This window comes from Podarcis tiliguerta (assembly GCF_965153285.1).
Source record: "Podarcis tiliguerta genome assembly, chromosome: 10".
In the NCBI taxonomy this organism is placed as follows: domain Eukaryota; kingdom Metazoa; phylum Chordata; class Lepidosauria; order Squamata; family Lacertidae; genus Podarcis; species Podarcis tiliguerta.
Genome location: NC_139543.1, coordinates 30,803,435 through 30,828,156, shown reverse-complemented (window position 1 = coordinate 30,828,156; position 24,722 = coordinate 30,803,435). Strand labels below are relative to the sequence as shown.

General features: G+C 43.6%; 1 protein-coding gene across 2 annotated transcripts; it reads left to right on the top strand.

Annotated features, from left to right (window-relative positions):
* Window positions 1-1,720: 1,720 nt before the first annotated feature.
* On the top strand, window positions 1,721-19,330 carry BEST3 (bestrophin 3). Of its 2 annotated transcripts, XM_083399704.1 has the most exons (10): window positions 1,724-2,162; window positions 4,785-4,954; window positions 6,950-7,044; window positions 8,099-8,332; window positions 9,177-9,331; window positions 10,136-10,213; window positions 11,174-11,326; window positions 16,273-16,353; window positions 17,143-17,294; window positions 18,241-19,330. In XM_083399704.1, the coding sequence occupies exons 2-10, from the start codon at window positions 4,803-4,805 to the stop codon at window positions 19,169-19,171; spliced, it is 2,031 nt and encodes a 676-aa protein (XP_083255830.1). In that variant the 5' UTR covers window positions 1,724-2,162; window positions 4,785-4,802; the 3' UTR covers window positions 19,172-19,330. The 2 variants fall into 2 exon arrangements, with proteins under 2 accessions (XP_083255831.1, XP_083255830.1); XM_083399705.1 differs by lacking the exon at window positions 16,273-16,353 and having other exon boundaries at window positions 1,721-2,162.
* Window positions 19,331-24,722: the final 5,392 nt, after the last annotated feature.

Genomic DNA, 24,722 nt, shown 5'->3' with positions numbered 1-24,722 from the left:
GAAGCCGAATGTCCGACAGGGCTTCCGTGGCTTCTGATTGGCTGCAAGAGCTTCCTGCAGCCAATCAGAAGCTGCACTTTGGTTTCCAAACGTTTTGGAAGTCAAACGAACTTCCGGAACATATTCTGTTCGACTTCCAAGGTACGACTGTACAAAGGTTCTTACTTGGGATGGAGGTGAAATTCAGTTTTGTTTGTATGGTCAATGAGAAACTACCTGTTTCACACTTCTTGAACCAACACTCAGACTGAAACCCAGCTAGCCTTTGAAATTCACACTTCATGCAGTTCTGCTACCCAACAATGTGTACAAAATGCATGAACATGGAGAAAGTGAATATGGAGAAAGTGAATACAGTGGTACCTCGGGTTACATATGCTTCAAGTTACATACGCTTCAGGTTACACACTCCGCTAACCCAGAAATATTACCTCGGGTTAAGAACTTTGCTTCAGGATGAGAACAGAAATCGTGCTCCGGCCACACAGCAGCAGCTGGAGGCCCTGTTAGCTAAAGTGGTGCTTCAGGTTAAGAACAGTTTCAGGTTAAGAATGGAGCTCCGGAACGAATTAAGTACTTAACCCGAGGTACCACTGTATGGAGAAAGAAATGCATGTATTAGTGAAACTACTATACAAATATGCATATATTAAAGGAAATTGCCTGTAACGTGTTTAGGTGCATACAAAAAAATTCTCATCAGGAGACATACACACTGAAATGCTGGTGAATTTTCATTAAGTTTTTTGGTTTTTTTAAATTGGCTAGTATTGCAAAAATGTGGAGAACTGAATCTAAGAGTAGGAAAATAAGAAATGGGGGAAATTGGCAGATTCACCCAACGCTAGTTCTTGCTGATGGCCTATATGTTTATTAAATGGAAAACTTGAATGAACTACTGAATTGATGTATCAGAATAAACTACGGTATCTCTGAGTACTGGAAAAATAGCCGAGAACAATGTCACTAGCAAAGCCTAAAAAACTCAGTCAATAATGCAGCCATTTCATCACATGTCAGACTTAAGTCCTGATTCATTCATCTCACATATTTACCATGTCGTATTATTTATGTTAACTAATTCTACTCTGCATTCCAGACATTGGTCCCTTCAAGCCCCAAATAAATTCCCTGAGCCACTACTTCTCACTAGTTCCACTCGTTTCCAAGGAATGAGCAAGCCTCCTGCCCCACCAGTCAGACCTCTAACCTTCCTCATCTTGTAGGCTGTGGAGGAGAGGGAAAAAATGCATCACAAAATTCCTAATTCTTCCACCAAGAACCCTGGGCCACCAAAACAAAGCATATTCACATCATGAGTCAGGTTACAGAAAACAACGCACAAATGACATGTTCAATGTGCATAATTTATTCTAATTGACTTTTTTTTTTTAAGGATTTTTTTAAAGCCCAGAATCCCATACCTCATACACCTTCCTATTATACAGTCTTCAGATTAATCACATTATTTTTGTAATGTATTTTCTCCTGATCTCAACCACTGGAGACAGGCACAGACAGATTGCCTTCAGAAGAAAGAAATCAGGCAATCTATACCTATTTATTGATCCAATTCCCCTTCACCAAATTGCACAAGTTTTTGAACCTGGCAGAGCAGTTAAGGGTTGCAACCCAAAAAAAGGGGGTCCCATTTGTTTTTGACACAGGCTGCTTTGTAGCACTTTTTTAAAAAGCAGGCTCTGGTTTTTTGAAGTGGTTCTTTACTTCTTCTGCACTAGGCAGATGGCAGAAAGGGGGGGGCGGGAATCCAAGCTGAAAAAACATCACGGCAAATCATGCCCACGGTTGGTTCTGCATTCAGACCAAAGGGGGTCCTCCTTTGGATAACAAGCGGAGTGATAATTATAGATTAGAAAAGAGCTAGATCAGCAGCTGCTGCTGCTGCTTGCGTTTGTTCCCTGTTGTAGCTGACAGCAGTAGAGAACTTGGCAAAAACAGGCTTCCAGAAGTGGAAAGACACGTTAACCCCTGTGCTTGTCAGTCCGCTATGGTGAGGACTCCAGGGAGCAATTAAAGCCTTGATAGGCTGTGTGCCTAAGGTGGAGAGGGAAACAAAGTGACCTGAACGCTCCCACGCTTGGGGAGCGCAGAAGGCCTCAGATCATCATCTCCGTGTTTCAGTGATCTCATCAGGAGAGCAGGTTAGTCGATTTTTATTTTGATATCCCGCCGTGCTTGAGTTAACCTGAGTTAACACTTGAACAAATATTTTTGGGGGGAATAAATTACGTTTTTTAAACATGCAGCAAAGCCTCATTTACCTTGACCAGTCATGCTGTAGCCTTCCTATGCCTGCATGTGATTGATGCCCTTACGGTGTTTTATTTACACTTGAAATTCTAGGATACACAGTTACTGTACAGCACACACAAAACCCACAGCAGTTATTTATAGTTGCATTAAAAGTACTGACTGTAGAGGCATTTGGCGGTTGCTTTTCATGATGGGGAGATTATTGTCTGTCTGTGATTATTTAGTACTTTTTTTAAAAGCTTGCGTGATCAATTTATATGAGCTCGTTTATTGGGAGGGTGTCATGGAAGGGCCTCAAAGGGGAAATGATGAATAGAGGTGGGATTAATACTCCTTTCCAATATGAGTTTTAAAAAACTATTATTTTTTTAAAAAATTGAAAAGTTTGAGTTATAAATTGACTAAATAATATGGTTTGGAGGCTAATGTACAATCCCATTATCCATTATGTGTGGCTAATAAAACCATGCAAGTCTGCATGCAAGTAAATCCCCTTGAATTTCGTGGGGCTTGCTCCCAGGTTAAGGGTTTAGGGGTTTACAGCCTAAATTCCACCATTTTCAGTAAAGCCAGATTGCAGCTCATGTCTTTGGTTAGGTGGTTTCTTAAACACGGCCAATGCATACTGCCAATAACATTGCAACTAATGCCTTTTGCTGCTTTAGATCCCAACTGGCTTAATCAGTGCTTTGAAAATGTTTCAGCTAGAGATTCCACTAATGCAGGCATGTCCAGCAGCTAGATCGATCGTGATCTACCGATCATGATCTACCGGCTCCTCTAAAAAAAGCTCAACAACTTTGACCTGAACCCCAAGAAAGGGGGTAGATCACTGCCAGTTTTTAACTCTGTGAGTAGATGGCAGTCTCTTAACACACTGGGGAGCCAGTGTGGTGTAGTGGTTAAGAGTGGTAGTCTGGTAATCTGGGGAACCGGGTTCGCGTCTCCGCTCCTCCACATGCAGCTGCTGGGTGACCTAGGGCTAGTCACACTTCTTTGAAGTCTCTCAGCCCCACTCACCTCACAGAGTGTTTGTTGTGGGAGAGGAAGGGAAAGGAGAATGTTAGCCGCTTTGAGACTCCTTAAAGGGAGTGAAAGACGGGATATCAAATCCAAACTCCTCTTCTTCTTCTTCTTCTTCTTCTTCTTCTTCTTCTTCTTCAGAGTTGGTCACCCCTGCACTAATGGAACATTTGCCTTAGTTGGGAAACACGTCTCCTACTGCTGAGTCTACCTGGCGGATGGAAGGCTGCATTCTGAGCAGCATGTTGAAACCCCAGTAAAAGTCCAGAGGGTCTATTGGTATTTCTATCCTCGTTGCAGCATCATTGCTAATGACATGTTAGATTGGTGTTAGAACAGCTTGAGTTATGTAGAATATATTCTGTCTATTAGCAGGGTTGCCACACAATTGCAGAATCCGGTGTCTCTTACAGAATTTATAATTTACAGCATATTGTTATCCCTTGGAGCTACGTAGCTTGGTAAAATGTAGGCTATGTCTGTGGAAATCACAGCAGGCATCCACATTGCGCATGCTGTGAATACTCTAGTAACACTGTTCCTTGTGGTGGCTGCTGTGATGCTGTATGTCCAAGTCAATATTCTACGTAAAAAAACCTGAGCTTCAATCCTGGAAAGAGGGGCCTGGTGAATGAGTAGTTCCCAGATCCAGGAGACAGCTGGATTTCCTGTTCTGGGTGGGGTTGCTCTTTCTCTGAAGGAGCAGGGACGCAGTCTGTGGGTACACCTTGAGCCACCTCTGTCACCAGAGGCCCAAGTGACCTCCATGACCAGGAGTGCTTTTTACCAGTTCCTGCTGGTATGCCAGCTGCAACTATTTATGGACCACCACAGCCTGACCACAATGGCCCAGGCACTGGTAACCTCAAGGCTTGGTTACTGTAACACGCTTTACATGGGTCTGCCCCTGTATCCCTTTTAAAAGTTTCAGCTAGGGCAAAATGCAGGTGCCAGACTGTTCACAGGAGTAGCTTACTGGCAACAAGTTACTCCGCTCAGTAACTCTGCTGAGAGAGCTGCTCTGGTTGCTGATTTGCTACCCAACCAGGTTCAAGGTGCTTGTGTTGATTCACAAAACCCTAGACAGCTTAGGCCCAGATTACTTTAAGAATCATCTGATCCCTTCAACACTACCACATGTACTGAGATCTTCCAATGGGGCAAGTGTGGCAGTCCCCCACACACCTGAGTTTCAATTGTCCTTCACTAGGGAGTGGAAGGAGGCATTTGTGTGGCCTGTGGAACACCCTACCAGTGGAGGTTTGGTGGGACCCACTCCCTCTCCTCTTTCAGACCCCTTTTTTAACCAATGATGCTTTTCGATCTTATAATAGCATTTTTATGGATGCTTTTTCCAATTGCATTCTTATATGTAGTATACCACCTTGGTGTATATTTTTAAATGAAAGTGTGGATTATCAATACGCAAACAAATAAATAAAAATTATACGGGTTCCCTGTTGTGTTTTGTCTTTCCATTTTCCCAGGAGCAACCAGCAGAGGCGATGACAGTCACATACTCTAGCAAAGTAGCAAATGCCACTTTCTTTGGGTTCCACAGATTGCTTCTCAAGTGGAAAGGAAGCATCTACAAACTGCTTTACAGAGAATTTTTGCTCTTTGCTTTTCTCTACACGGCAATAAGTCTATTATACAGGTACTGGGGGTTTTTTTCCCCACCTTGTGAAAAACTTTGTATTGCAATCTTTCCTTGCATAATGATGGAGGGATCTGCAACAAAACGTTTCAGTATGTTGTTTTCTGTTCAGGATGCAGTTGTAGCCAATCCTGCCCTTTCTCAAGATACTCTGTTCCAGGGATGTGTAGCCCTCCAAATGTTGTTGGGAGTCCTATCAGCTCAAGCCATCATGGCCAACCATGGTGAAGGATGATGGGAGGTGTCATCAAGCAACATCTGGAGGTGAAAGATTACCCACACCTCCTAGTTTTATGACTCCCATCCCCCTCACCAGCACTCAAGTAATCTGTGGCCTGAACTATTCCCTCGCCACGAATACATGGGCTTGTTCTCCTCCATAAGGAATTTATTTACTTCTCCAAACCTGAATTTCCCCCAGGTCTGCTTGTATCTTCTTGTAGAAGGATGGTGCTATCTAGGCCACATAAAGATTGGTACTCAAAGAAAGACTTGAAGAAACATGACTACATGGGACACAATCCACTAGGATGTTCTCCTGCACAAGCTCTACTGAAGGAGCTAAGCTATGCAATATCACTATTTATTTAATCTTCTTAAATGTATATCCTACTTTTCTCATGGAACCCGAGACAGCGTACAAGTGGTGTCCCAGGGTCTACCCATCCAGGCACTGACCAGACTCAGACCTGCTTGGCTTCAGCAAGAGCATACATGGTCCAGGATCTCTTGTGCAGCCCCCATGCCTCCTGTTCCAGTAAGGAAGCTGATTGGCTTGCAGTTATCTTGGGAGTCACTCCTACACTGATTGACAATGAAATGGAAAAGTCTCTGATATTCAACAGCAAAAGTGTTGTGAAAACAAAGCTACATCCCTTTATGAAGACAAATACTCAATTATAACAATATGTCAATAGGAGAGCTATAGTTTCCCCTCCCCCAATTAGTAATATATTCTAGCAAAAACAGGCCCATTTATGTCTTGCGATGGTTTTTCCTATCAAATTTCTGCAAGTAGAGCTTTGAGTGTGGGTTGCTTCCTGAGGTGTCCTTGGCCACAGCTTTGGGTTTCTTCAGAGTTGGATCACATAACAGCTTCTCCAGGGACATTAGACTGGCCCCATCTCTGGTGACATTTAGGCAGGCAGCAAAAATGTTTTATAATGCTGCATGCTTGCAATGGATTTTCATTTACTGTGCTCTTGTTTGATCTGAAATTTTCTGTTTTAATTTTGTTGTTGAATTTTAATTTTGTTATCGTCTTCTTGTTCACTCCTACAGGGGGCCCTAGCTAGGACTGAAAGGTGGTGTAAAACTGTTTTTTATAAATGAATAAAAAAGGGGGGGTGCAATCTAGCCAATTTTGTCTTGTTATAGATCTTTTGGGGAATGTCCTGAATATTAATGAGAGTCGTTTAGATGCAATCTGCATAGTTTGATCTGGGTGCTGATGTGGATTTAGAGTTTGCATCTTTCACAACCTCCAAGATTCACAACCTGCATAAGCTGTTATGGCCATTGTTTGATTGATTCCCCCTTTTCCCACCATGGATTATATAATCAGATCTCTATTTTTAATGGGCTGTATTATTACCGTTATACAGAATTGTGTTGTTATAGAAATATTGTCATAATGCACTGAATATTTCTCATTTTACCCACGTTGCTAAGCAGGGACAAGCCTATACATGTCTGCTGAGAAGCATGCCCCAATGAGTTATATGCCCGGAATAATAGTTGTATAATGCATTTCATTCTGCATATCTGAGATTTTTCCATTCACTTGTCAGTCTTGGAGCAGTGGCTTTTGTCATAATTGTGAAACACACAGACGAGCTTCCTTATCACCTCCTATGCAGTAAATGACTATTAATACTAGTATTCCTGCTTGCCCATATTATATTCTTAAGAGGGAATTAACCCGCTCTTTATACAAAACTAATTTGAAAAACTAATATCTTTCTCCCCCCCCCCCCTTTTCTTTTGTCCTTGCAGATTTTTTCTTACTGGTAGCCAGAAACGATACTTTGAAAAACTGGCCATTTATTGTGACAAATATGCAGAACAAATCCCAGTTACTTTTGTGCTTGGTGAGTATATACATATACATATATATATCCCATAATTACCATGACTTTGTTTAGGACTTCACCACTAACCTTGAAGCAGGGATGGGCAGGAAGGCGTTTGGGATCTACTGGATAGATCTCTGGGTGAGTCATGGTAGATTGGCCCAGATTTCTTACTCCCAAATTGTTTAACAATATTAACTGCACATCATATGCACCAGGGTTGTACAGCCAGTAGGCAGCTCAGTTCACAAGCTGCTCTGATGCTGGTACGATCACAATGTCAGTACCAGTCTGAGGACAGGAGATGTGCTAGCAATAGTTTCTCCTCATTTACCAGGGCTGGCAGAGTGTAGCATCCGCTCCAGGCAGTTGCTTTAGGGTATCATGAAAAGGCAGTGAGTTGTTATTTAAATTATTAGGAATGTATTTTTACTGCTTGGGAGGAGAAGGAGCGGAAGTTCTTGTGGAATTTTCTGCCTCTTGTTGCCAAAATAATATGGCTGGTCTTGGGTGCTGTGCACCTTGAATTGTGGCGTGGGAGTAGGAATGCACTTGCTGCTCTGTCGTGATATTTTCTTGTTGAATTCTCCCGTCTAGACATCTGACTTCACAAAACAACTACAGCGGTGGTGGGAAAACTCCTTTGGCCAACTCCTAGGGGCTGAGGTGCTTTCAATCCCCCCAATAAAATATTTGAAGGGCCTGCCCCCCTAAAGTTGATGGACATTGCCATTCAAATGGTGTGTGTGTGCCACATCTTGTGATCAATTGGTGGGGCTTCCCTGCCCCCCCATATTTTATTCAAGTTGGCACCCTGGCCTCCAGATGTTACTAGACTGCAACTCCCATCAGCCCTAACCATTGTGCTACCTGACTAGGATGGGTGGGAGTCCAGAAGCAACTGGAGAGCCACAAGTTCCCCACTACTGAGTTATAGGCCCCAGCGCTTTCCATGACGGAGTTGTTGTAAGCCTAGGTGTATATTTTAACTGCACACATTTTTTTAGAAGAGCCAGAGCTATGTGATGATTTGCAGCAACGAATGTGAATCGGGATCTTTCAAAATCTCCAGGCTTCTATGTTACTTTGGTGGTGAACCGTTGGTGGAACCAGTTTGTAAATCTGCCGTGGCCAGACAGACTTATGTTATTGATCTCCAGTACTATCCAGGGGAGAGACGAGCACGGCCGCTTGCTCAGAAGAACTCTAATACGTTACGTGAATTTAACGTCCGTCCTCATCTTCCGTTCAGTGAGCACAGCTGTCTATAAGCGATTTCCAACAATGGACCACGTGGTAGAAGGAGGTATTTGTCCATTTCTTTTCTTCTCCATCTCAGCCACGTCACATGTGGTCATAACTGAGCAGGGGCAGAATCTTTTGACGTATCAAAAGCATATATATAGACAAGGCACAGGGCCACATCATCAGAAAGAGAAGCAGCACTTCCGTCCTTATCCTGGGAGTTGCTTTTCCAGTTAGTAAGTACTTAGGGTGATGCATGAACCATGACAATCATGCTAAATGTAGCAGGTGCAGTTTTACTTTATGAGCTTAGATTCAAAATGGTAGAAACCCATTGTCAGAATTTCTGTCAGAGGCCAGGCACCTCCTTCCCAAAGCCAAGGAAGCTTCTGCCCAGTTTAGGGAGGAAGGCGCGATGCTCACACGCACAACAAACTCCACCCCCCCCCCAAAAAATGTCCTCAAAAGCTGATATGTCTGGCTCTAACTGTTCCCCTACAGAAAAATTCACCGCAAGTCACTACTATCCTCCACATTCTGCACAACTGCTGCCTCCAGACCAACCCCAAAGGTGGTTTGGGACCACCATATATATGCAGTACACAGCATGAGCTGTTGCTTCTCTTTCTTTCAGGTGAAACTGACAGTTTTTTGTTTTTTAACTACACCTTGACTACAATTTGCTTGGGTCATTAAGGGTCATATAAAACTGCTTCAAGAGCCGATTCGTCACCCTTGTTTTAGATATAACGTTTGTCTGTATGAAGGGGTTTATGGTCATCCTTTTAATAATACATGGGTACAAGCAGAAATGAGTAAGGATGTTTGGGGTCACGTGCTTCAGAAGATGCGCTTTCTGAACAAATATAGGAGATCCAAAGGCAACTCTATCTCTTTATAAACAGGTTTTATGACACCAGAGGAAAGGAAAATATTTGATGAACTTAAATCTCCCCACCTTAAATACTGGGTCCCCTTTGTCTGGTTTGGAAATTTGGCAGCGAAAGCGCGACAGGACGGAAGGATCAGAGACAGTGTAGACTTGCAGACCCTTTTGATCGTAAGTAAGCCAACACAGCATAACGCCATAGGGGGTGAGATGTGCTCTTTCTTAAACATGCCTGTTTTACGTATATAAACCATAGGCCTGTCTCTTTCCTTTCCATTATATCATAGTGACTGGGTTTCATCCTACACTACAGTACACCAGGGCCAGCCCTAGATCAGATGACACCCCAGGCAAGGCATCTTCACATCCTACCCTTCCATTGGTTCGCATTTTGAATGCCTTATTTTTATTGCATTTGTAGCCTATTGCAGGGCTGCTGTCAGGCTTGAGTGTGGGGCAGACAAAGTGCCCACTAGTGATTCTCCTCCTATGTTGGCGAGTCTCCTCCAGCTTACCTAACAGCAGTACTAGGCAACTGGGTCTGGGAGCCGCCATTTTAATTCCCCACAATGACCTCGTAGTAGTGTCATTCTAGGACTTTGTAAGACATTAAAATTGCTGCTCCTGGCCCCAGGAAACATGAAAGGTGTGTTCCAAAAATACAACTATATTGTCAGCTGTCATACAAAAGTGACCTCCTCTGGTCTGTAGCAATGATATGATTTAAAGTTCAACTGAGAAATCCAGGATATAATTGCATAGTTTAGGCTGCAATCCTATCCATAGATACCTCGATGGAACAAGCCTCATTGAATTCAATACATGTCTACTTCTGAGTAGACATGTATAGATTGCATCAGAGAGTCTGTTACATCACTATTTCTACCAAGTTCCACCATGCTAATAAGAAGAAGGATGAAATCATTCTCTTCAGTGACCGCATCAATTTTGTGTTTGTGTTTGTTTTCCACTTAGGAGATGAATCGTTATCGATCATGGTGTAGCCTGCTATTTGGTTATGACTGGGTTGGAATTCCCCTAGTGTACACACAGGTATCTAAGTGAAACCTTTTGCCAATATATAGAAACAATGATGAATGGTGGATAGAGATGGATCTTGGGATGCTGAAAAGTTTAAACTTAAATGTAATGTATATTCGAAGCCTGAAAGGTTTGTGTTTCTCCCTCCACCTCCTCCTGCTTTCACAAATAGATCCTGTGGACTTCTAGATGTTGCTGGACTCCAACTCCCAGAAGCCCCAGCCAGATTGGCCAATAGCCAAAGATGGTGGTAGTTGGAGTCCTCAGAAGGGCCTCAGGTTCCCCATCCTGGTTTATTCACTTCTTAGGGCTGAGGTGGAATTGGAGACTCAATAAAGACCAAACCCTAACAGCCCAGCTTGGAGCTGCTCTCCCACTGCCATGTCACATTTGTATCATTTTGCATGAGAATGTATTGCACTGTAGGTGCCCAACAGAACTTTGCACGTTCACTGTGTAGGTCTATCTATCTATCTATCTATCTATCTATCTATCTATCTATCTATATGGCACACTTCTTATACAGTAATTATATCCGTAATAGGGACGCAGGTGGTGCTGTGGTCTAAACCACTGAGCCTCTTGGGCTTGCTGATTTGAAAGTCGGCAGTTCAAATCCATGTGACAGGGTGAGCTCCTGTTGCTCTGTTCCGGCACCTGCCAACCTAGCAGTTCGAAAGCAGTGCAAGTAGATAAATAGGTACCACTGCAGTGGGAAGGTAAACAGCATTTCTATGCGCTCTAACTTCCGTCATGGTGTTCCGTTGCGCCAGAAGCAGCTTAGTCATGCTGGCCACGTGACCCAGAAAGCTGTCTGTGGACAAACGCCAGCTCCCTCGGCCTGAAAGCAAGATGAGCGCTGCACTCCATAGTCGCCTTTGACTGGACTTAACCATCCAGAGGTCCTTTACCTTTTACCTTTGCCTTATTATATCCATAGCAGTAGCTTAATGTGGCCTTAATTCATTTCAGGTTGTAACACTTGCTGTCTACACCTTCTTCTTCACGTGCCTGATAGGACGTCAGTTTTTGGACCCTGAACAAAACTATCCAGGTCATGATTTAGATCTTTACATTCCTATCTTCACATTGTTACAGTTTTTCTTCTATGCAGGATGGCTAAAGGTAAATCGCTACTATAGTTTTCCAGTGTGTTCGGAATTTTCTTGTGATTTTTTTGTTCAGATTCAGTGAGTAAGATTTCTTCCAGCCAAGTCAATGGAAGTAAAGGGCCCCTTTAAAAAGCTATCTATACTTTTATTGCTTCTCTCCTTCCCTCCCCCTTCCCCTTCCCCTTCCCCTCCCCCATTCCCCTCTCCCATTCCCTTGCAAATCTGCTCTGGAAAATCTGCTCTGGAAAGTCTGTCCTGTCACTCAGATAGAAGCCCATTGTAGTCACACAAGGTCACCACTGGACACAGCCCACTGTGAGCTTCATGAAGCTCAGCCAACAGCATCATATCTGACATCCATGTCTCATAGTCCAAGCTAGGCTAAGATAAAGTAACAATGATAATCAGACTGCTTTTTTCTATTTAAAAAATATTCTATAAAGCTTAAAAGCACACCGCTATGCTTCTCAGGCTTGCAATCTGAATAGACGCAATTACAAAGTAAAGGGGATAGAGAGGGACACTTAGCAATTATTCAGCATACAGCATCACATAGTGATTTAGGCAGTGCTTTTTTCTGGGAGGGACGCAGGGGTACACATACCACGAAACATTTTGTGAATCTAAGTTGGGCCTCATTGAGGAGCAGTATTTCAATATGAGTAGGAAAATGAGAGTACCCCTAAACACTTTTTTTGGGGGGGGGAAGCACTGGATTTAGGTAATACCAAAAATATATAGCTATCCAATGTGCTATGTTTCTTACAATGATCTGAACACATTCGCACTGCTGAAGGTTTGGCATTTACGATGACACTGCAAGCAGCATTTCTGGATTAGAGGCTTCTTGCAAACTCCAAATATTATGCACAGCATCCTGCCCACACCAATGTGTAGCTTGTAGCTCAACTTTGCAAACAGCCCCACTATCAGCAATGCAGGTTTTGGCAGTTTTATACATAGCCTACTATAAATTGCTGCAAGTGTTATTCTGTCTCTTGAAATCCCACTGAGAAGCCTATGTACGTGGTGTATAGAGGAATCTGCCAGCCTTGGATTTCACAGACCACTTCATCAACTGTAGTAGTGGGGGTGGGGGGCTTTGAGGCTGCCTTTAAAGGGCAGGAGCCCACTCAATGGTGCTTACAAGGTAAAAACAAAATAGTACATAGACAGAGAAAGAGACAGAGACAGAGAGATATGAGTAGCCAGAGCTTCCTGCTTCTACCATAGTGGATATCACAGATGAAGAGGGAAGTTGCTCTCCAATCGTTGTCCTGCAAGGTACAGTGGTAACTTTGTTCTCAAACTTAATCCGTTCCGGAAGTCCATTCCAAAACCAAAGCACGCTTTCACATAGAAAGTAATGCAAAACGGATTAATCCGTTCCAGACTTTTAAAAACAACACCTAAAACAGCAATTTAACATGGATTTTACTACCTAACAAGACCATTGATCCATAAAATGGAAGCAATAATCAATGTACTGTACTAAAAAATAAATAAAACAGTATTGTAGATGATAAAAATAAAATAAAAGTATCTCTTACTTGCACTGATGATAGCCATTGTTTGGATGGGGGGCTTTTATCCATTTCCGCAGTCATACAATCAATCAATAAGTAGCTGAACTGGGTTCCACACAGTCACAAAAACAATTTAACCAAAAAATCCTCAAAAACAAAAACGCAAAATAAACAGCAAAAACAAAAGCGCCAAATATAGTGGTACCTTGGTTCTCAAACGTAATCCATTCCAGAATTCCGTTCGATTTCCGAAATATTCAGAAACCAAGGCATGGCTTCTGATTGGTGCAGGAGCCCTGGAAGCAATAGCCAACAGCCAAATTGGACGTTCAGCTTCCAAAAAATGTTCAAAAACCGGAACACTTACTTTTGGGTTTTCGCTGTTTGGGAACTAAGGCGTTTGGGAACCAAGGTACCCCTGTATATGCATCTCCCCACTCTTACCAGAGCTCCATAAGGCCATGTACACCTCATTGCAATAGACCATCCTTGGAAAGACAAAAGCATACATGGCTGTGGAAGAGCTCATGTCTCCCCGAAAAGGTACAGCCACTGTATCAGATGAAACCTTGCCACTGCACAGGGGTGGGGAATGTGCGCAACTCCCGGATGTTAGTCTCCAACTCCCATCAGCTCCAGCCAGCATAGCCAATAATGAAAGGAAATGGGAGTCATTTAGAGGGCCTCAGGCTCGCCATCCCTTCCAGAATAGACTCCTTGCCAGGAGCAATAGGAGCAAGAAATGATGAGCATACACAGGGCCGCCATGATCTGTAGGGCTGTGACGGCCCTTTCAGAAGCCATTGAACACAGAGACACTGGTGCAAACAAATAGTTTGTGTGCATGCCTGTCTCCCAGGAGTCTGGTGAGAGTTGTTAGCTAGTATGGGCCTGCCCACAGAGTTGTGAAGACGTACCTGGGGACGAGTAACATACTTGCTTTTTCCTCAGTGCCTCGATAATATCTACTTAACCTGTACATTAGCAAATAAACTGATTGCCGCAACAAAACAGTAACCCTCTGCTACTATCCTCCTCCAGAGAAAATTGATCCTCTAATGGTGCCTATTTAGGAACATCAAACCATATGCTTTAATCTGATTTTACCATATGAAGTAATAATAATTTTATTATTTATACCCCGCCCATCTGGCTGGGTTTCCCCAGCCACACAGACTGGGTTTCCCTAGTATGTTATGTTTACATTGTAATTCTCACACATCTTAAATCCTAGATATGGGGCAGGTTATACATTTTAATCAGACATAGAATCATAGAATTGTGGAGTTGGAAGGGGCCACAAGAGTCACCTAGTCCAACCCCCTGCAATGCAGGAATATTTTCCCCCAATGCGGGGGGGGAGTAATAAAAAATCACAGCCCAGTCCAATTTCATCATAAGAACTTCCTAAAATCACAATGCAACTAAAAAGTAGCAGCACTTCCAATCTCCCAAAGTCCCGAAGCAGCTACATCACAAGTCCTTCTTGCAAGTACAGTCATACCTTGGAAGCTGAAGGGAACCCGTTCGACTTCCAAAACGTTCGATAACCAAGCTGAGGCTTCTGATTGGCTGCGGGAGCCGAAACGTTCAGCAACTAAGCTGTTTCAGATCCAAGGTATGACTGCCCTCACTGGGTCAAACTCTCCCCTCACTCTCTGACAATATCTACAAAGCAGACCTTGTCATAGTGAAATCGCAAGTAGGAATACACCCTCTGCTGCATTTTTTATCAAAAGAGGTTTGTTGCGATTATGCTGCTGGCCCCGGTGAAGATGTTAAAACACACGTTACTGTCCACCTAATACGACAGTATGAAGAACGCAAAAAAATATTGTGTTGATTTGTTAACCAAAAAGAAGTGCAAACATAACAAAAATAAATAGCAATGTAAACCATAAAGCATTACAGCCCAGAAGGAGAAGTTACAGCACAGCTCCAAAGGTATTATGCAAAGGTTCCCTCTACAAATAACAAAGATACATAAAAATAAAAGCATTCTCCTCCTGTGAGTGCTATCCTCACTGAAAATAAAGGTTCTATGAAGTCTTAGATGAAAGGGACATTTGCATCTACTGATGGCACCAAATACAAGTTAGTTTGCAAAACAGGTTATTTGAAATCATTGTCTGGCTGCCAGTCATTGCTGTTATGTATAGGACAACAGTCCCCCTCACATGAGGCCCTTTTAATCCTACTTTGTGTTGTCCTGGATTAGTCACTAATCTGTTCAGTTCTCATATCCAGGAATCCTAAAATAGCACTTAATTGTCCTGGTTTGCATTTCTTTTCAGACTGTGATATCATGTGCCGCATTGCCCGTGGCAGATGAGCCAACGCAATGTTTCCGCTTGTAGTCACTCTCCTTTATATCTTCCACATTCATTTAAGGATGCCCTGCAATGTGATTTCTTGTTCACAGATATCTGCCTAGCTAGGTAGTCTAGCAAGTCTCATTGTCCTCCTTCTGTAGCATCTAGATACATAATTGTTCGTAAAATCGTAATTAATCTTGAATCCACTGGGTTCGTGCTGGGAACCACTGCACCTTTGAGCCAATACTTCTGCCATCACAGGATGGTAAGATAGGCCCAATATAGACCTTTTCGTCATGTTAGCCCAGGAAGTGACATAATGAAGTAACACTTTCCTTCCTGAACCACCCATCTTCTGCTTTCGCCGTCATGAGCAACTGGGCTTTCAGGGTGATATTGGTCATGCAGCTACTATTATGCCATAAGATCCACTGTCCTGTAATATCACATATGAGCTTTAAGTACTGATGAAGCCCAGGATGGCAAAACAAGGCCAATATTCTGGAAATCCTTGTGTAGACTCTGTGTAAGGATTTTGTGGAACTGTAACAACCTTTCATGTGGATTTTTTGGACTTTACGAACAGACAGATGGAATAGACACCATTACACAGATGGACCTTATGCATGAACTGACTAAAGTATGATCTGATCCACTGGGTCTTCTACTTTGTTCGTTTGTTGAACTTTATAAGTTACTTCTGCTGCAATTTATAATTTGATACTATGAATAGTATACCTTATTTATCTAAGAACACAGCCGGTTACGTCTCGCGTGCTTATTGGGTCTGTTAAGCCCCAGCACGACTGACGAGGGATTTGGATTCTTCTATCCATTCCTCTTTGTAACTGGCAGAATCTGTCAGATTTATCAAAGAAAACCCAGCCTCTTTGTATACTTTATCTCCCCTACTCCAACAGATTTCTCAGTCCAGTAGATCAGGTGCCGCGTGCTGCAAAATCCACTTGGGAAAATGTGGAGATTGCATAATCACCTATCAAAAGCATTGGCCTTACCCTCTAGGGGACTGTGCATGAGTACAAATCTGTAGCATAAATATCTTTTGATATTTCAGTTTTTGGTGATGTACTTATAAATACGTGCAATTCTAATAACAGGTTGCTGAGCAGCTCATCAACCCATTTGGTGAAGACGATGATGATTTTGAAACAAATTGGTGCATCGATAGGAATCTGCAGGTGTGACTTTTCTTGCTGCCACTTACAATTATTTTCTTCAGCTCTGCAGCAATGTAATTTTAAAAAATTTTCTGCCATGGATAATATTGCTTGATGCCCTCCTCCCACATTTCACAGATTAGACTACAGACATATTTCGAACACTTCTTCGCAAGCTCCACTTCAACACATTGCTGAAGGCTCTTCACTGCCTGCCATGTTCATTTATTTTGCTGTGACTGGTTTCGGAGCTAAGAGGCTGATTGTTCTCTTGGCAAAAGTACAGGAGAAACACATCATTACTCTACAATATGCTATCATCAAGAGTTCCAAATTTTTTTTGCTGCAGTATCTGAAATGTCAGGCTGCATGGCTCTTTAGTGTTCATATGCATGCATTTTTCCTACAGCAGGTACTCTAGACCTTAGCAAGCACTCTGGCCAATGGTGGCATTTTCTCCTCTGAGGTTGTCTCACTTTCCTCTGGTTTTGGCCATTGGCTAGCCTGGACAGATTGTAGCTTAAAGCTACCAGAAGGGAGCTCTTTTATGCATGTTCAAAGCCCTGTGGGAGCAGATCCATCCTACTCCAAACAGCAACCACTTCACATATTGCTTCTGAAATGCCCACCTTTCAATTTAATTTTGTCATATGGTGCAAGGAACTGCTGCTTGGGAAAAATTAATGACAAGGTCATGTTGGGTGTTCTGGGTATGAATAGTGCAGTTCTCTCTATTCTCTAGATTGTGGTCAGAGTTTATTGCGCCTAAAACTGTGTTGCAAGCTTTCTAATTCACGGCCATTGTTCCAGGTTTCACTTCTGGCTGTTGATGAAATGCACATGAATTTACCCAGAATGAAAAAAGACATTTACTGGGATGATTCCTCTGCCCGCCCGCCCTACACATTAGCAGCTGCAGACTCCTGCATTCCATCTTTCCTTGGATCCACTATCGAAATGCGGTACACAAGTCTGCGGTCTCCTACCATAGTTAAGACAGGGTCAAAATGGTTCCTCGCGGCCCCAGTTTGTTTCATCGTTAACAGCCCAGTCCTAAAAGAATTCAGGCTTAGACATACCTAATTCTTGATAGAAGATACCAGACTGTTAAGAACATAGCTCTTTTGTCTGATCCAGTAGAGCTCTTGCTACCTCATGCAGTCTCTTGTTTCCAGTTACCAGGCAAGCACATGAGGGCAGTAGCACTCTCTCACTTGCTTCCAGCAAGTGGTATTCTGGAGAACATTGCCTCCTATCCAGTGTAGGCAACCTTTAGCACCACAACTAGTAGGCAAATTCATGTTAGAAGAAGCTATCGGTGACTACTAGTCAGAATAAACGACAAGATATTGTAGTTTATTACCAGATGAAAACACATGTAAGTAATTAAAACAAATCAGCGGAACAATAACACACCCTTCCCACAGACACATATTAAAAGCCTGCAGAATATTAATCCGCCCGAGGCCTGGTTGAAGAACGTTTTTCTCTGATGCCTAAAGATGTATAATGAAGGCACCAGGCGAACCTCCCTGGGGGAGAGCATTCCACAAATGGGGAGCCACTACAGAGAAGGCCTGTTCTCGTGTTGCCACCCTCAGGACTTCACATGGAGGAGACACACCAAGATGGGTCTCAGATGATGAGCATAGAGTCTGGGGTGGTTTATATGGGGAGAGGCAGTCCTTGAGGTTGGGCTGTGTTTTTTTATGTTCCCCTCATAGAGTTCCCCTCCCAAAGGTTTTGTTGTACTTCTGTAAATCCTGGGGAGGTTGCAGAAGTTGCCACCCTTTTCTTCATGGATGATGCCACCATGTGTGGATGGGGCCCCATAAGGATCCACACACTAAGAATTGAGTTCATTGTTAGCAATAGGGATAATAACTGCTTTCATGTTTCAACTTGCAGCCTGACTGATAGCCAGTTCCTCCATGGAGAAAACTGGCCCCGGAATAACGATAAACCCAGAAGGCAGCATTCGATGCTGAGAAAAGTGAAACGGTTCCTGAGTGTCCGTGAAGGCTCTCCTGCCCCAACAAGACGGTCCTACCACAGGCAGTCGAGTGAGAACTCTGTTTTCTTCCCCTCTCACGAAATGCATCACATTGGCAAGTTGCTAGAAATGCACTCCAGGGGGAGACATTTCTCCTCAAACAGCATGAAAGGCCATGAGAGGGGGCACGGGAGCATGGATCTTGGAGTCATTAGAGAAAGCAGCAGGAATGAAGGTCTGGAGACAAGCTACCAGTCCGGTGCGGAAGAAAGCCTAGCTAAAATGGACTCGGCAGTTGTTGAAAAGATGGTTGTTGAAAATGAAGGCAGATTGAATTCACAAATAAACAGGGACGTTAACATCCTGACAGAAGAAGATTTTGACAATCAAAGTGAGTCAGAGACTGATTCCGAAGAAACTGTGGTGACCCACTGTGCCCCGCTGCACAGCTCTCCCACAGATTTGCTCATATCTCCTTCAAAAATTGCACCACCTCATATGGGATCCAGGCAACAGGATTCATCCACTGGTGCAAAACAGGAAAAGGAACCTCTCACTCATCAAAGCACCACATCCAGCACCCTGCCAAATGATCAAATGTGGCAATACCCAGATGTTTTTACTCACCATGCGGCACCTAGGACAAAACCTGAATCTCTTTCCACAGAGTCTGGGACAATGCCTGGAGAAGGCAGCTTAAGTACTGAGAGCACTCCCACTTCTTCTCCTGCTGCTGCTACTAATACATTTGCCATAAGCCACTTACCGGAACAAGTGGATGCTAGAGAAACTGATATCCTTTATATCGTTGAGTGTAGCAATGAGAAAAATAAAGGACACCTCTGACAAGCTGGAGAGTGCCAAGATCTTGTGCTGCTGACTCATGCCACGCAGGGCATCTATTTTTTAACAGCTCACCTCAGGACAGGCAGCAGCTTGCAGGCAACATTATGCTTCACCAAAAGCCTCAATATTGATAATACAATTTGAAAATATTTAATCCTATCTTGGTTTAATTATTCTGGGTAATTTAGCCCAAACTGAACAGGTAAATATGAGATACAGGTGGGGGGTGTATGTGTGGGTGTACACAATAAGATGACCATACAGGTAAGCACGCCATTTATGCACGTTCAATATGTGTGCGACTGTGTATACAACCATTGCACCGAACCTGGAAGTGACCCAGAAACGTCATAAAGACGTCATTGAAATGTCACTAAAAGGGCAGAATGGGGGTGGGGTGGGGTGGGGTGTTTGCAGGCTTTTTTCAATGGGTTTCAGTTATACACAATTTCACCGATGTGTGTGTTGCCTTGGAATGTAACCCTCGCATAAACAGGGGGCTGCCTGTATCTCAACTGGTGTTGGAGCTTCTTTAAGAGCCACAGATAAGAAGGCAGCGGCAACATTCAGCAGGCATATTTCTGCCCATCACTGGGACATTGTGACTGGAAAAGGGTGAAGATTCTTCCTCCGAGCCCTGTCCATTCTGGCAACTGGTTGACATTTTACTGGTGCGTTTCATTCCGTATCATTTCTAGCCTGTTTTGCTACGTAATAGGTAGGAAAGAAATAAGCTCATAGAAGTTCTCATCAGTCACTATGTCACGGTCTGGTTCACGGGCGATCAAAGTCCCAGCAGGGGACGTCAGGACGGGGGCAAGATGGTGGGGTGGGAGCAGGAATGGGGGTCCACAAGCCAGGAGTCAAGACATCAAGGGTCCGAGGATCAAGAAGCAGGGAGTCAAGAAGCCGAGGTTCAAGTATCAGGAAGCAAGAAGCCAAACCCAGCAAGGCTGGAAGCGTGTTGCTATGGCAAAGAGCTGAAGGGAAATGCTGACCTTATAGCCCTTCCCAGCTCTTGCCACCAGGTGCTGTGAGTTACCAATCGGCCTCACCTGTGTGGCCACGCCTTGCCTCTTCAGAACAAGTCCCAGTCCTGCAAAGTCCTATTGGTCACATGGCCTGGCTCTTGCACGCACACCTGACACACTAGCCTTATCCTCTGTGGTTAATTGTTGCTTAATCACATAGAGCTACTAGCCATGATGGTCTAGTCTCACTCTCCTTCCACAGTTAAGAGCCAGTATTGCTTCTGAATACCAGCTGCTGGAAACTGTAGGAGCAGGTGGAGCTCTTGTGCTTGGGTCCTGGTAGCGGGTTTCCCATTGGGGCATCTGCTTGGCCACTGTGAGAACAGGACGCTGGGCTGGATGAGCCACCATCCTGATCTAGCAGGCTCTTGTTAAGATTGCATGACGTTGCTTCCCATTGGCCCTGCCCCACCACCGAGACGACTGCCAGCTCCACCTCCATGCCATGTTGGAGAAATGTCTGCAATGGGGAAGCCTGGTGAATGTGTGCGCAGCCTTTCCTTTGATTTCCATTTGCCTGTGGCAGCGATGGAAATGGATAATCTCCCCCTTCTATGTGATGCTTCCCCTGCCTTAATAAATTTGTTCTTGCTACTGTAACATGGGATCCAGTCACACTCCTTTTCACTCAGTTGCAGAGATTACAGCTCCACCCCTTCCCGCTTTATTTATTCAGCATTGACTATATTGTGCAGATGGGATATTGCACTACAGTCACTCAAAGGCAGCGCTGTTCACAAAAGGTAAAATGTGGCATGCTTTGAAGCAACCATCACTTTCCCTGTCGCCTTAAGATCCATCCTTTCCCCTTCAAACTGTGGAGAAATAAAAATTAGTTGTCTTTGTTCGCTAACACTCTGGCAGGTTTGGCATTTTGCAAAATAAGCCTCTCACAGTTCTGACACCAGCCTTGGATCATCTATCAGGCCTTCTTAATTAGTGTGGCATTTCTGGTGATGTTTTCAATTAGAAAGTGCCACACAACTATTTCAGCGGCCATCTTCAACGGAAAAGAAAACCGGTTCGAAAACACACACAGGAAGCTTCGAAAAACAGCATACGCTTGTGCAAAGATTATGAGTGTTATTTGCTTGAAGTGGGATATCATTACAATGGCTTCGTTTCTCTTGAATTGTTCTTTTAATAACTAACACCTTTCAAAACTTTTCTTTCTTGTTGTTAGTAAAATTGTACTCAGATTTTTAATAGCTAGCTCAACAATTATAGAAAATTTAGGAGCCAATTGACTGGAAAGCTCAGGAACCAAGAAGACCAAAAGAATGGGGGGAAATGATCTAGGAGACCACTGTAAGCAGATGAAAACATTAGCAGGATTCTAATAACACTTGTATGTAGCAAATACTAAGGTTGATATGGAGAGATATAAAATGTGGACTATGAAATAATATGCAGTTGAGAAAGTGGACAATAGGACCCATGGACGGGAAGGTGGGAAGTCTAGAGATTTGGGAAATATCTCTAAATATGGATATGTAATTTGTATTGTTATAGTTCTATACTTGTAAAATCAAATAAGAATTATTTTTTTAAAAGAAAATTTAGGAGCCAAACATAGTCCTAATGATTAGCACTACGAGAGTTACATGATCTTACTTTGGAGCAAATAGAGAAAGTTGCCTGTCAACACAGTTGCATATATCAAGAGGTTCCCAAATTGGCTCATGGATCACCAGTGGCCTGAGAGCTCCATGCTGGTGGTCCACAGTGTGAAGAACGGCAGAAACAGCAGCTGCTCCATCATAATCTAAGCCTAAGCTTTGCGGTGTAGCTTGCCCACCCGCACGTCGCGTGGATAGCAAAGCAGTCAGCATTCCCCTTATCTCTTTTTCCCAGCTCTAGCTGCAGTGGCTGTGGAAAACAGGTAAGCGGCATTCTCCTCAGGATGTACACCAGTTCTAGACCACATTCACTTTATATGTTTAAAGCCCTCTGATACCACTTTAAATGCTTCCCACAAAGAATTCTGGGAGCTGTAGTTTGTTATGGGTGCTCTGTTGCTAGGAGACTCTTTGTATTCCCCTCAGATAGCTACATTCCCCAGAATGGGTTATCGATAAAATCCCTCATGACGGGGAACTGTATGTATGAAGTGAATATGGCCGCTGTGGCCACTTCCACACTCTATCTCTGTGCGTGTGCATCAAGCGACTTTTCAGGCACACAGTCAGTCAGAGAAATTAGGGCTTGACAAATAGTGTCACAACTATTGTCCTTCCCCTCTTATGCCCCCCAGGTGTCCTTCCCTCCTCCCCCATTTTGATGCCCCCCTCCCCCGTCTCACTGTTTGAAGCAGAAGTCTAATTTCCCCCTCAACAGCCTGAACACTCTTAATATGGCTGGTGCCGTTGAGAGACACAGGGAAGCTTAAAAGCCTGAGCTTTTTCCCCCCTCCTCTTTCTTTCCCTCTGTATTTTTGTTGGAAGTCACCCAGAGTGGCTGGGGCAACCCAGTCAGATGGGTGGGGTATAAGAATTATTATTATTATTGAAACCAACCATGGAAATCAAGTCCCTTCAAGCCTCAATTCCACTCAGCATATGAACTTGCCTTCTTGCTGCTCCACAGCATACCATGGCTGGGCGATTACCTCCTTCCGTCTGCCATGTGGACCACCTGAAGGTTGAACATCACAGCAGTTGCCAACTGCGTTCTGGTAAGAAGAAGGGGATAGACCTCCTTTATATCCACCCAGCAGCATTATTGCTTTTGTGACATCACAGGCAGTCCACAGCCAATGGCAGTAGCTGTGGAAGCATCATCGTGACCTCAGCAAGACCTCACAATGGTGGGTGCCGTTCAGCAGCCTTTATCTGCACTGGTACCAGAGAAGACATTTTGATACCCAAGGCAGAATCCAGCCCAATGGCTGCATCCCCTTGTAGTGACTATTCCAGGGGCTGAGTGCCAAGAGTGGGTGAAAATGTTTTTTTTAAATAAATAAACAATAAACAATAAAACTGAAGTGAAAATAACCAGTGTAGATGATAACCCAACAGGGTACAAATTAACAAACTGACAGGAATGAAACATTGGGAAAGGCCTGGTGTCATGAACAGGTTAGAGAGTCGAGTCCAAAGTGTGGGCAAAGGAGGCAGGGGGCAGGAAAATGATCCAGGAGAAAGGACTGGTGATTTGTGGGGTTCTGTGCCATCCATGAGGCAGGGAGAAGAGGAAGAGGCTGGGCAGTCAGAGACAGGAGAAAAAGCTGCAGGGAGGCACAGAGGTGGAAGAGACCGTCCCAAAGAGAGTTGGGCCATTAAAATCTCCTTTCTCCTTCTCCCAATGTCTGTAAGATAAGTAAAGGTAAAGGACTTCTGGACGGTTACCGTAAGTCTAGTCAAAAGCGACTATGGGGTTGTGACGCTCATCTCGTTTTCATGCCGAGGGAGCCGGCGTTTGTCTACAGACAGCTTTCCAGGTCATGTGGCTAGCATGACTAAACCACTTCTGGAGCAACAGGACACTGTGATGGAAACCAGAGCGCACGGAAACACCATCTACCTTGCCGCTGCAGCGGTACCTATTTATCTACTTCCACTGGCGTGCTTTCGAACTGCTAGGTTGGCAGGAGCTGGGACAGAGCAATGGAAGCTCACCTCATCACGGGGATTCGAACCACCGACCTTCCGATCGGCAAGCCCAAGAGGCTCAGTGGTTTAGACCACAGCGCCACCTGCATCTGTATCTGAATGCAAACGGCATGTGGGGGTAGTGGGGCAGATGAAACAATGATGTTTGAATCTGCGCACGGGAATATCAACTAAAAGAGGAGTTCTCACAAGATCCGTGAAGCTACATTTAGGGTAGTTATCCTTCTGGCTGAAGTAAGAACTGTCCTGTTTGTAATAACAGGATTCCTTCAAATTTAAATATGCTGTTTGTCTCCACCAAATATCTCCAGTCAAATTAGGAGAATGCAATGAAAGGAAGAGGTGTAAATCAAAGTCGGCAGGAAACACTTTGGAGATTTCCACTCCATTACATTTGGATTTTCTCCCTTTTATGCCTCACAACAATAGAGACATTTCTTTGTATGACAGAGTTAATGTCCTCCATTCCCTTTTCCCACAGCATAAATCCGCAAGAGGACACAAACACAGTGAAGTCATTTGCAAATGAAAACAAAATGGTCAAATAAAGTGAAAACAGGACAACCCCAAAGGGCATTTTCTTGATCAACTTTAATTCATCCATACATCTGATTCTAAAACCAGATTTAACAAATCTAGCCCTGTGGGCATTAGTGAAAAATGCAGCCTTTTAAAGTATCTGTTTAAACTCCATTTGATTAGTATTCAACCTTTGTAAAATATTTTTGTGTAGGAGAGATAGCCAAAGCAGGATCTAAAATGTGACATGTTGACACAGTTGCCAGAAGTAAAGTTTAAATTGCTTTAAGCGATTTCAGCGTCTGTAGTTGAGATTTAAAAACCAAATTGCCTGGAGTTCTCTCCTTTCCACTGTGCAAGTGACAAATTCCAGAATTACAGCGCAGCTCT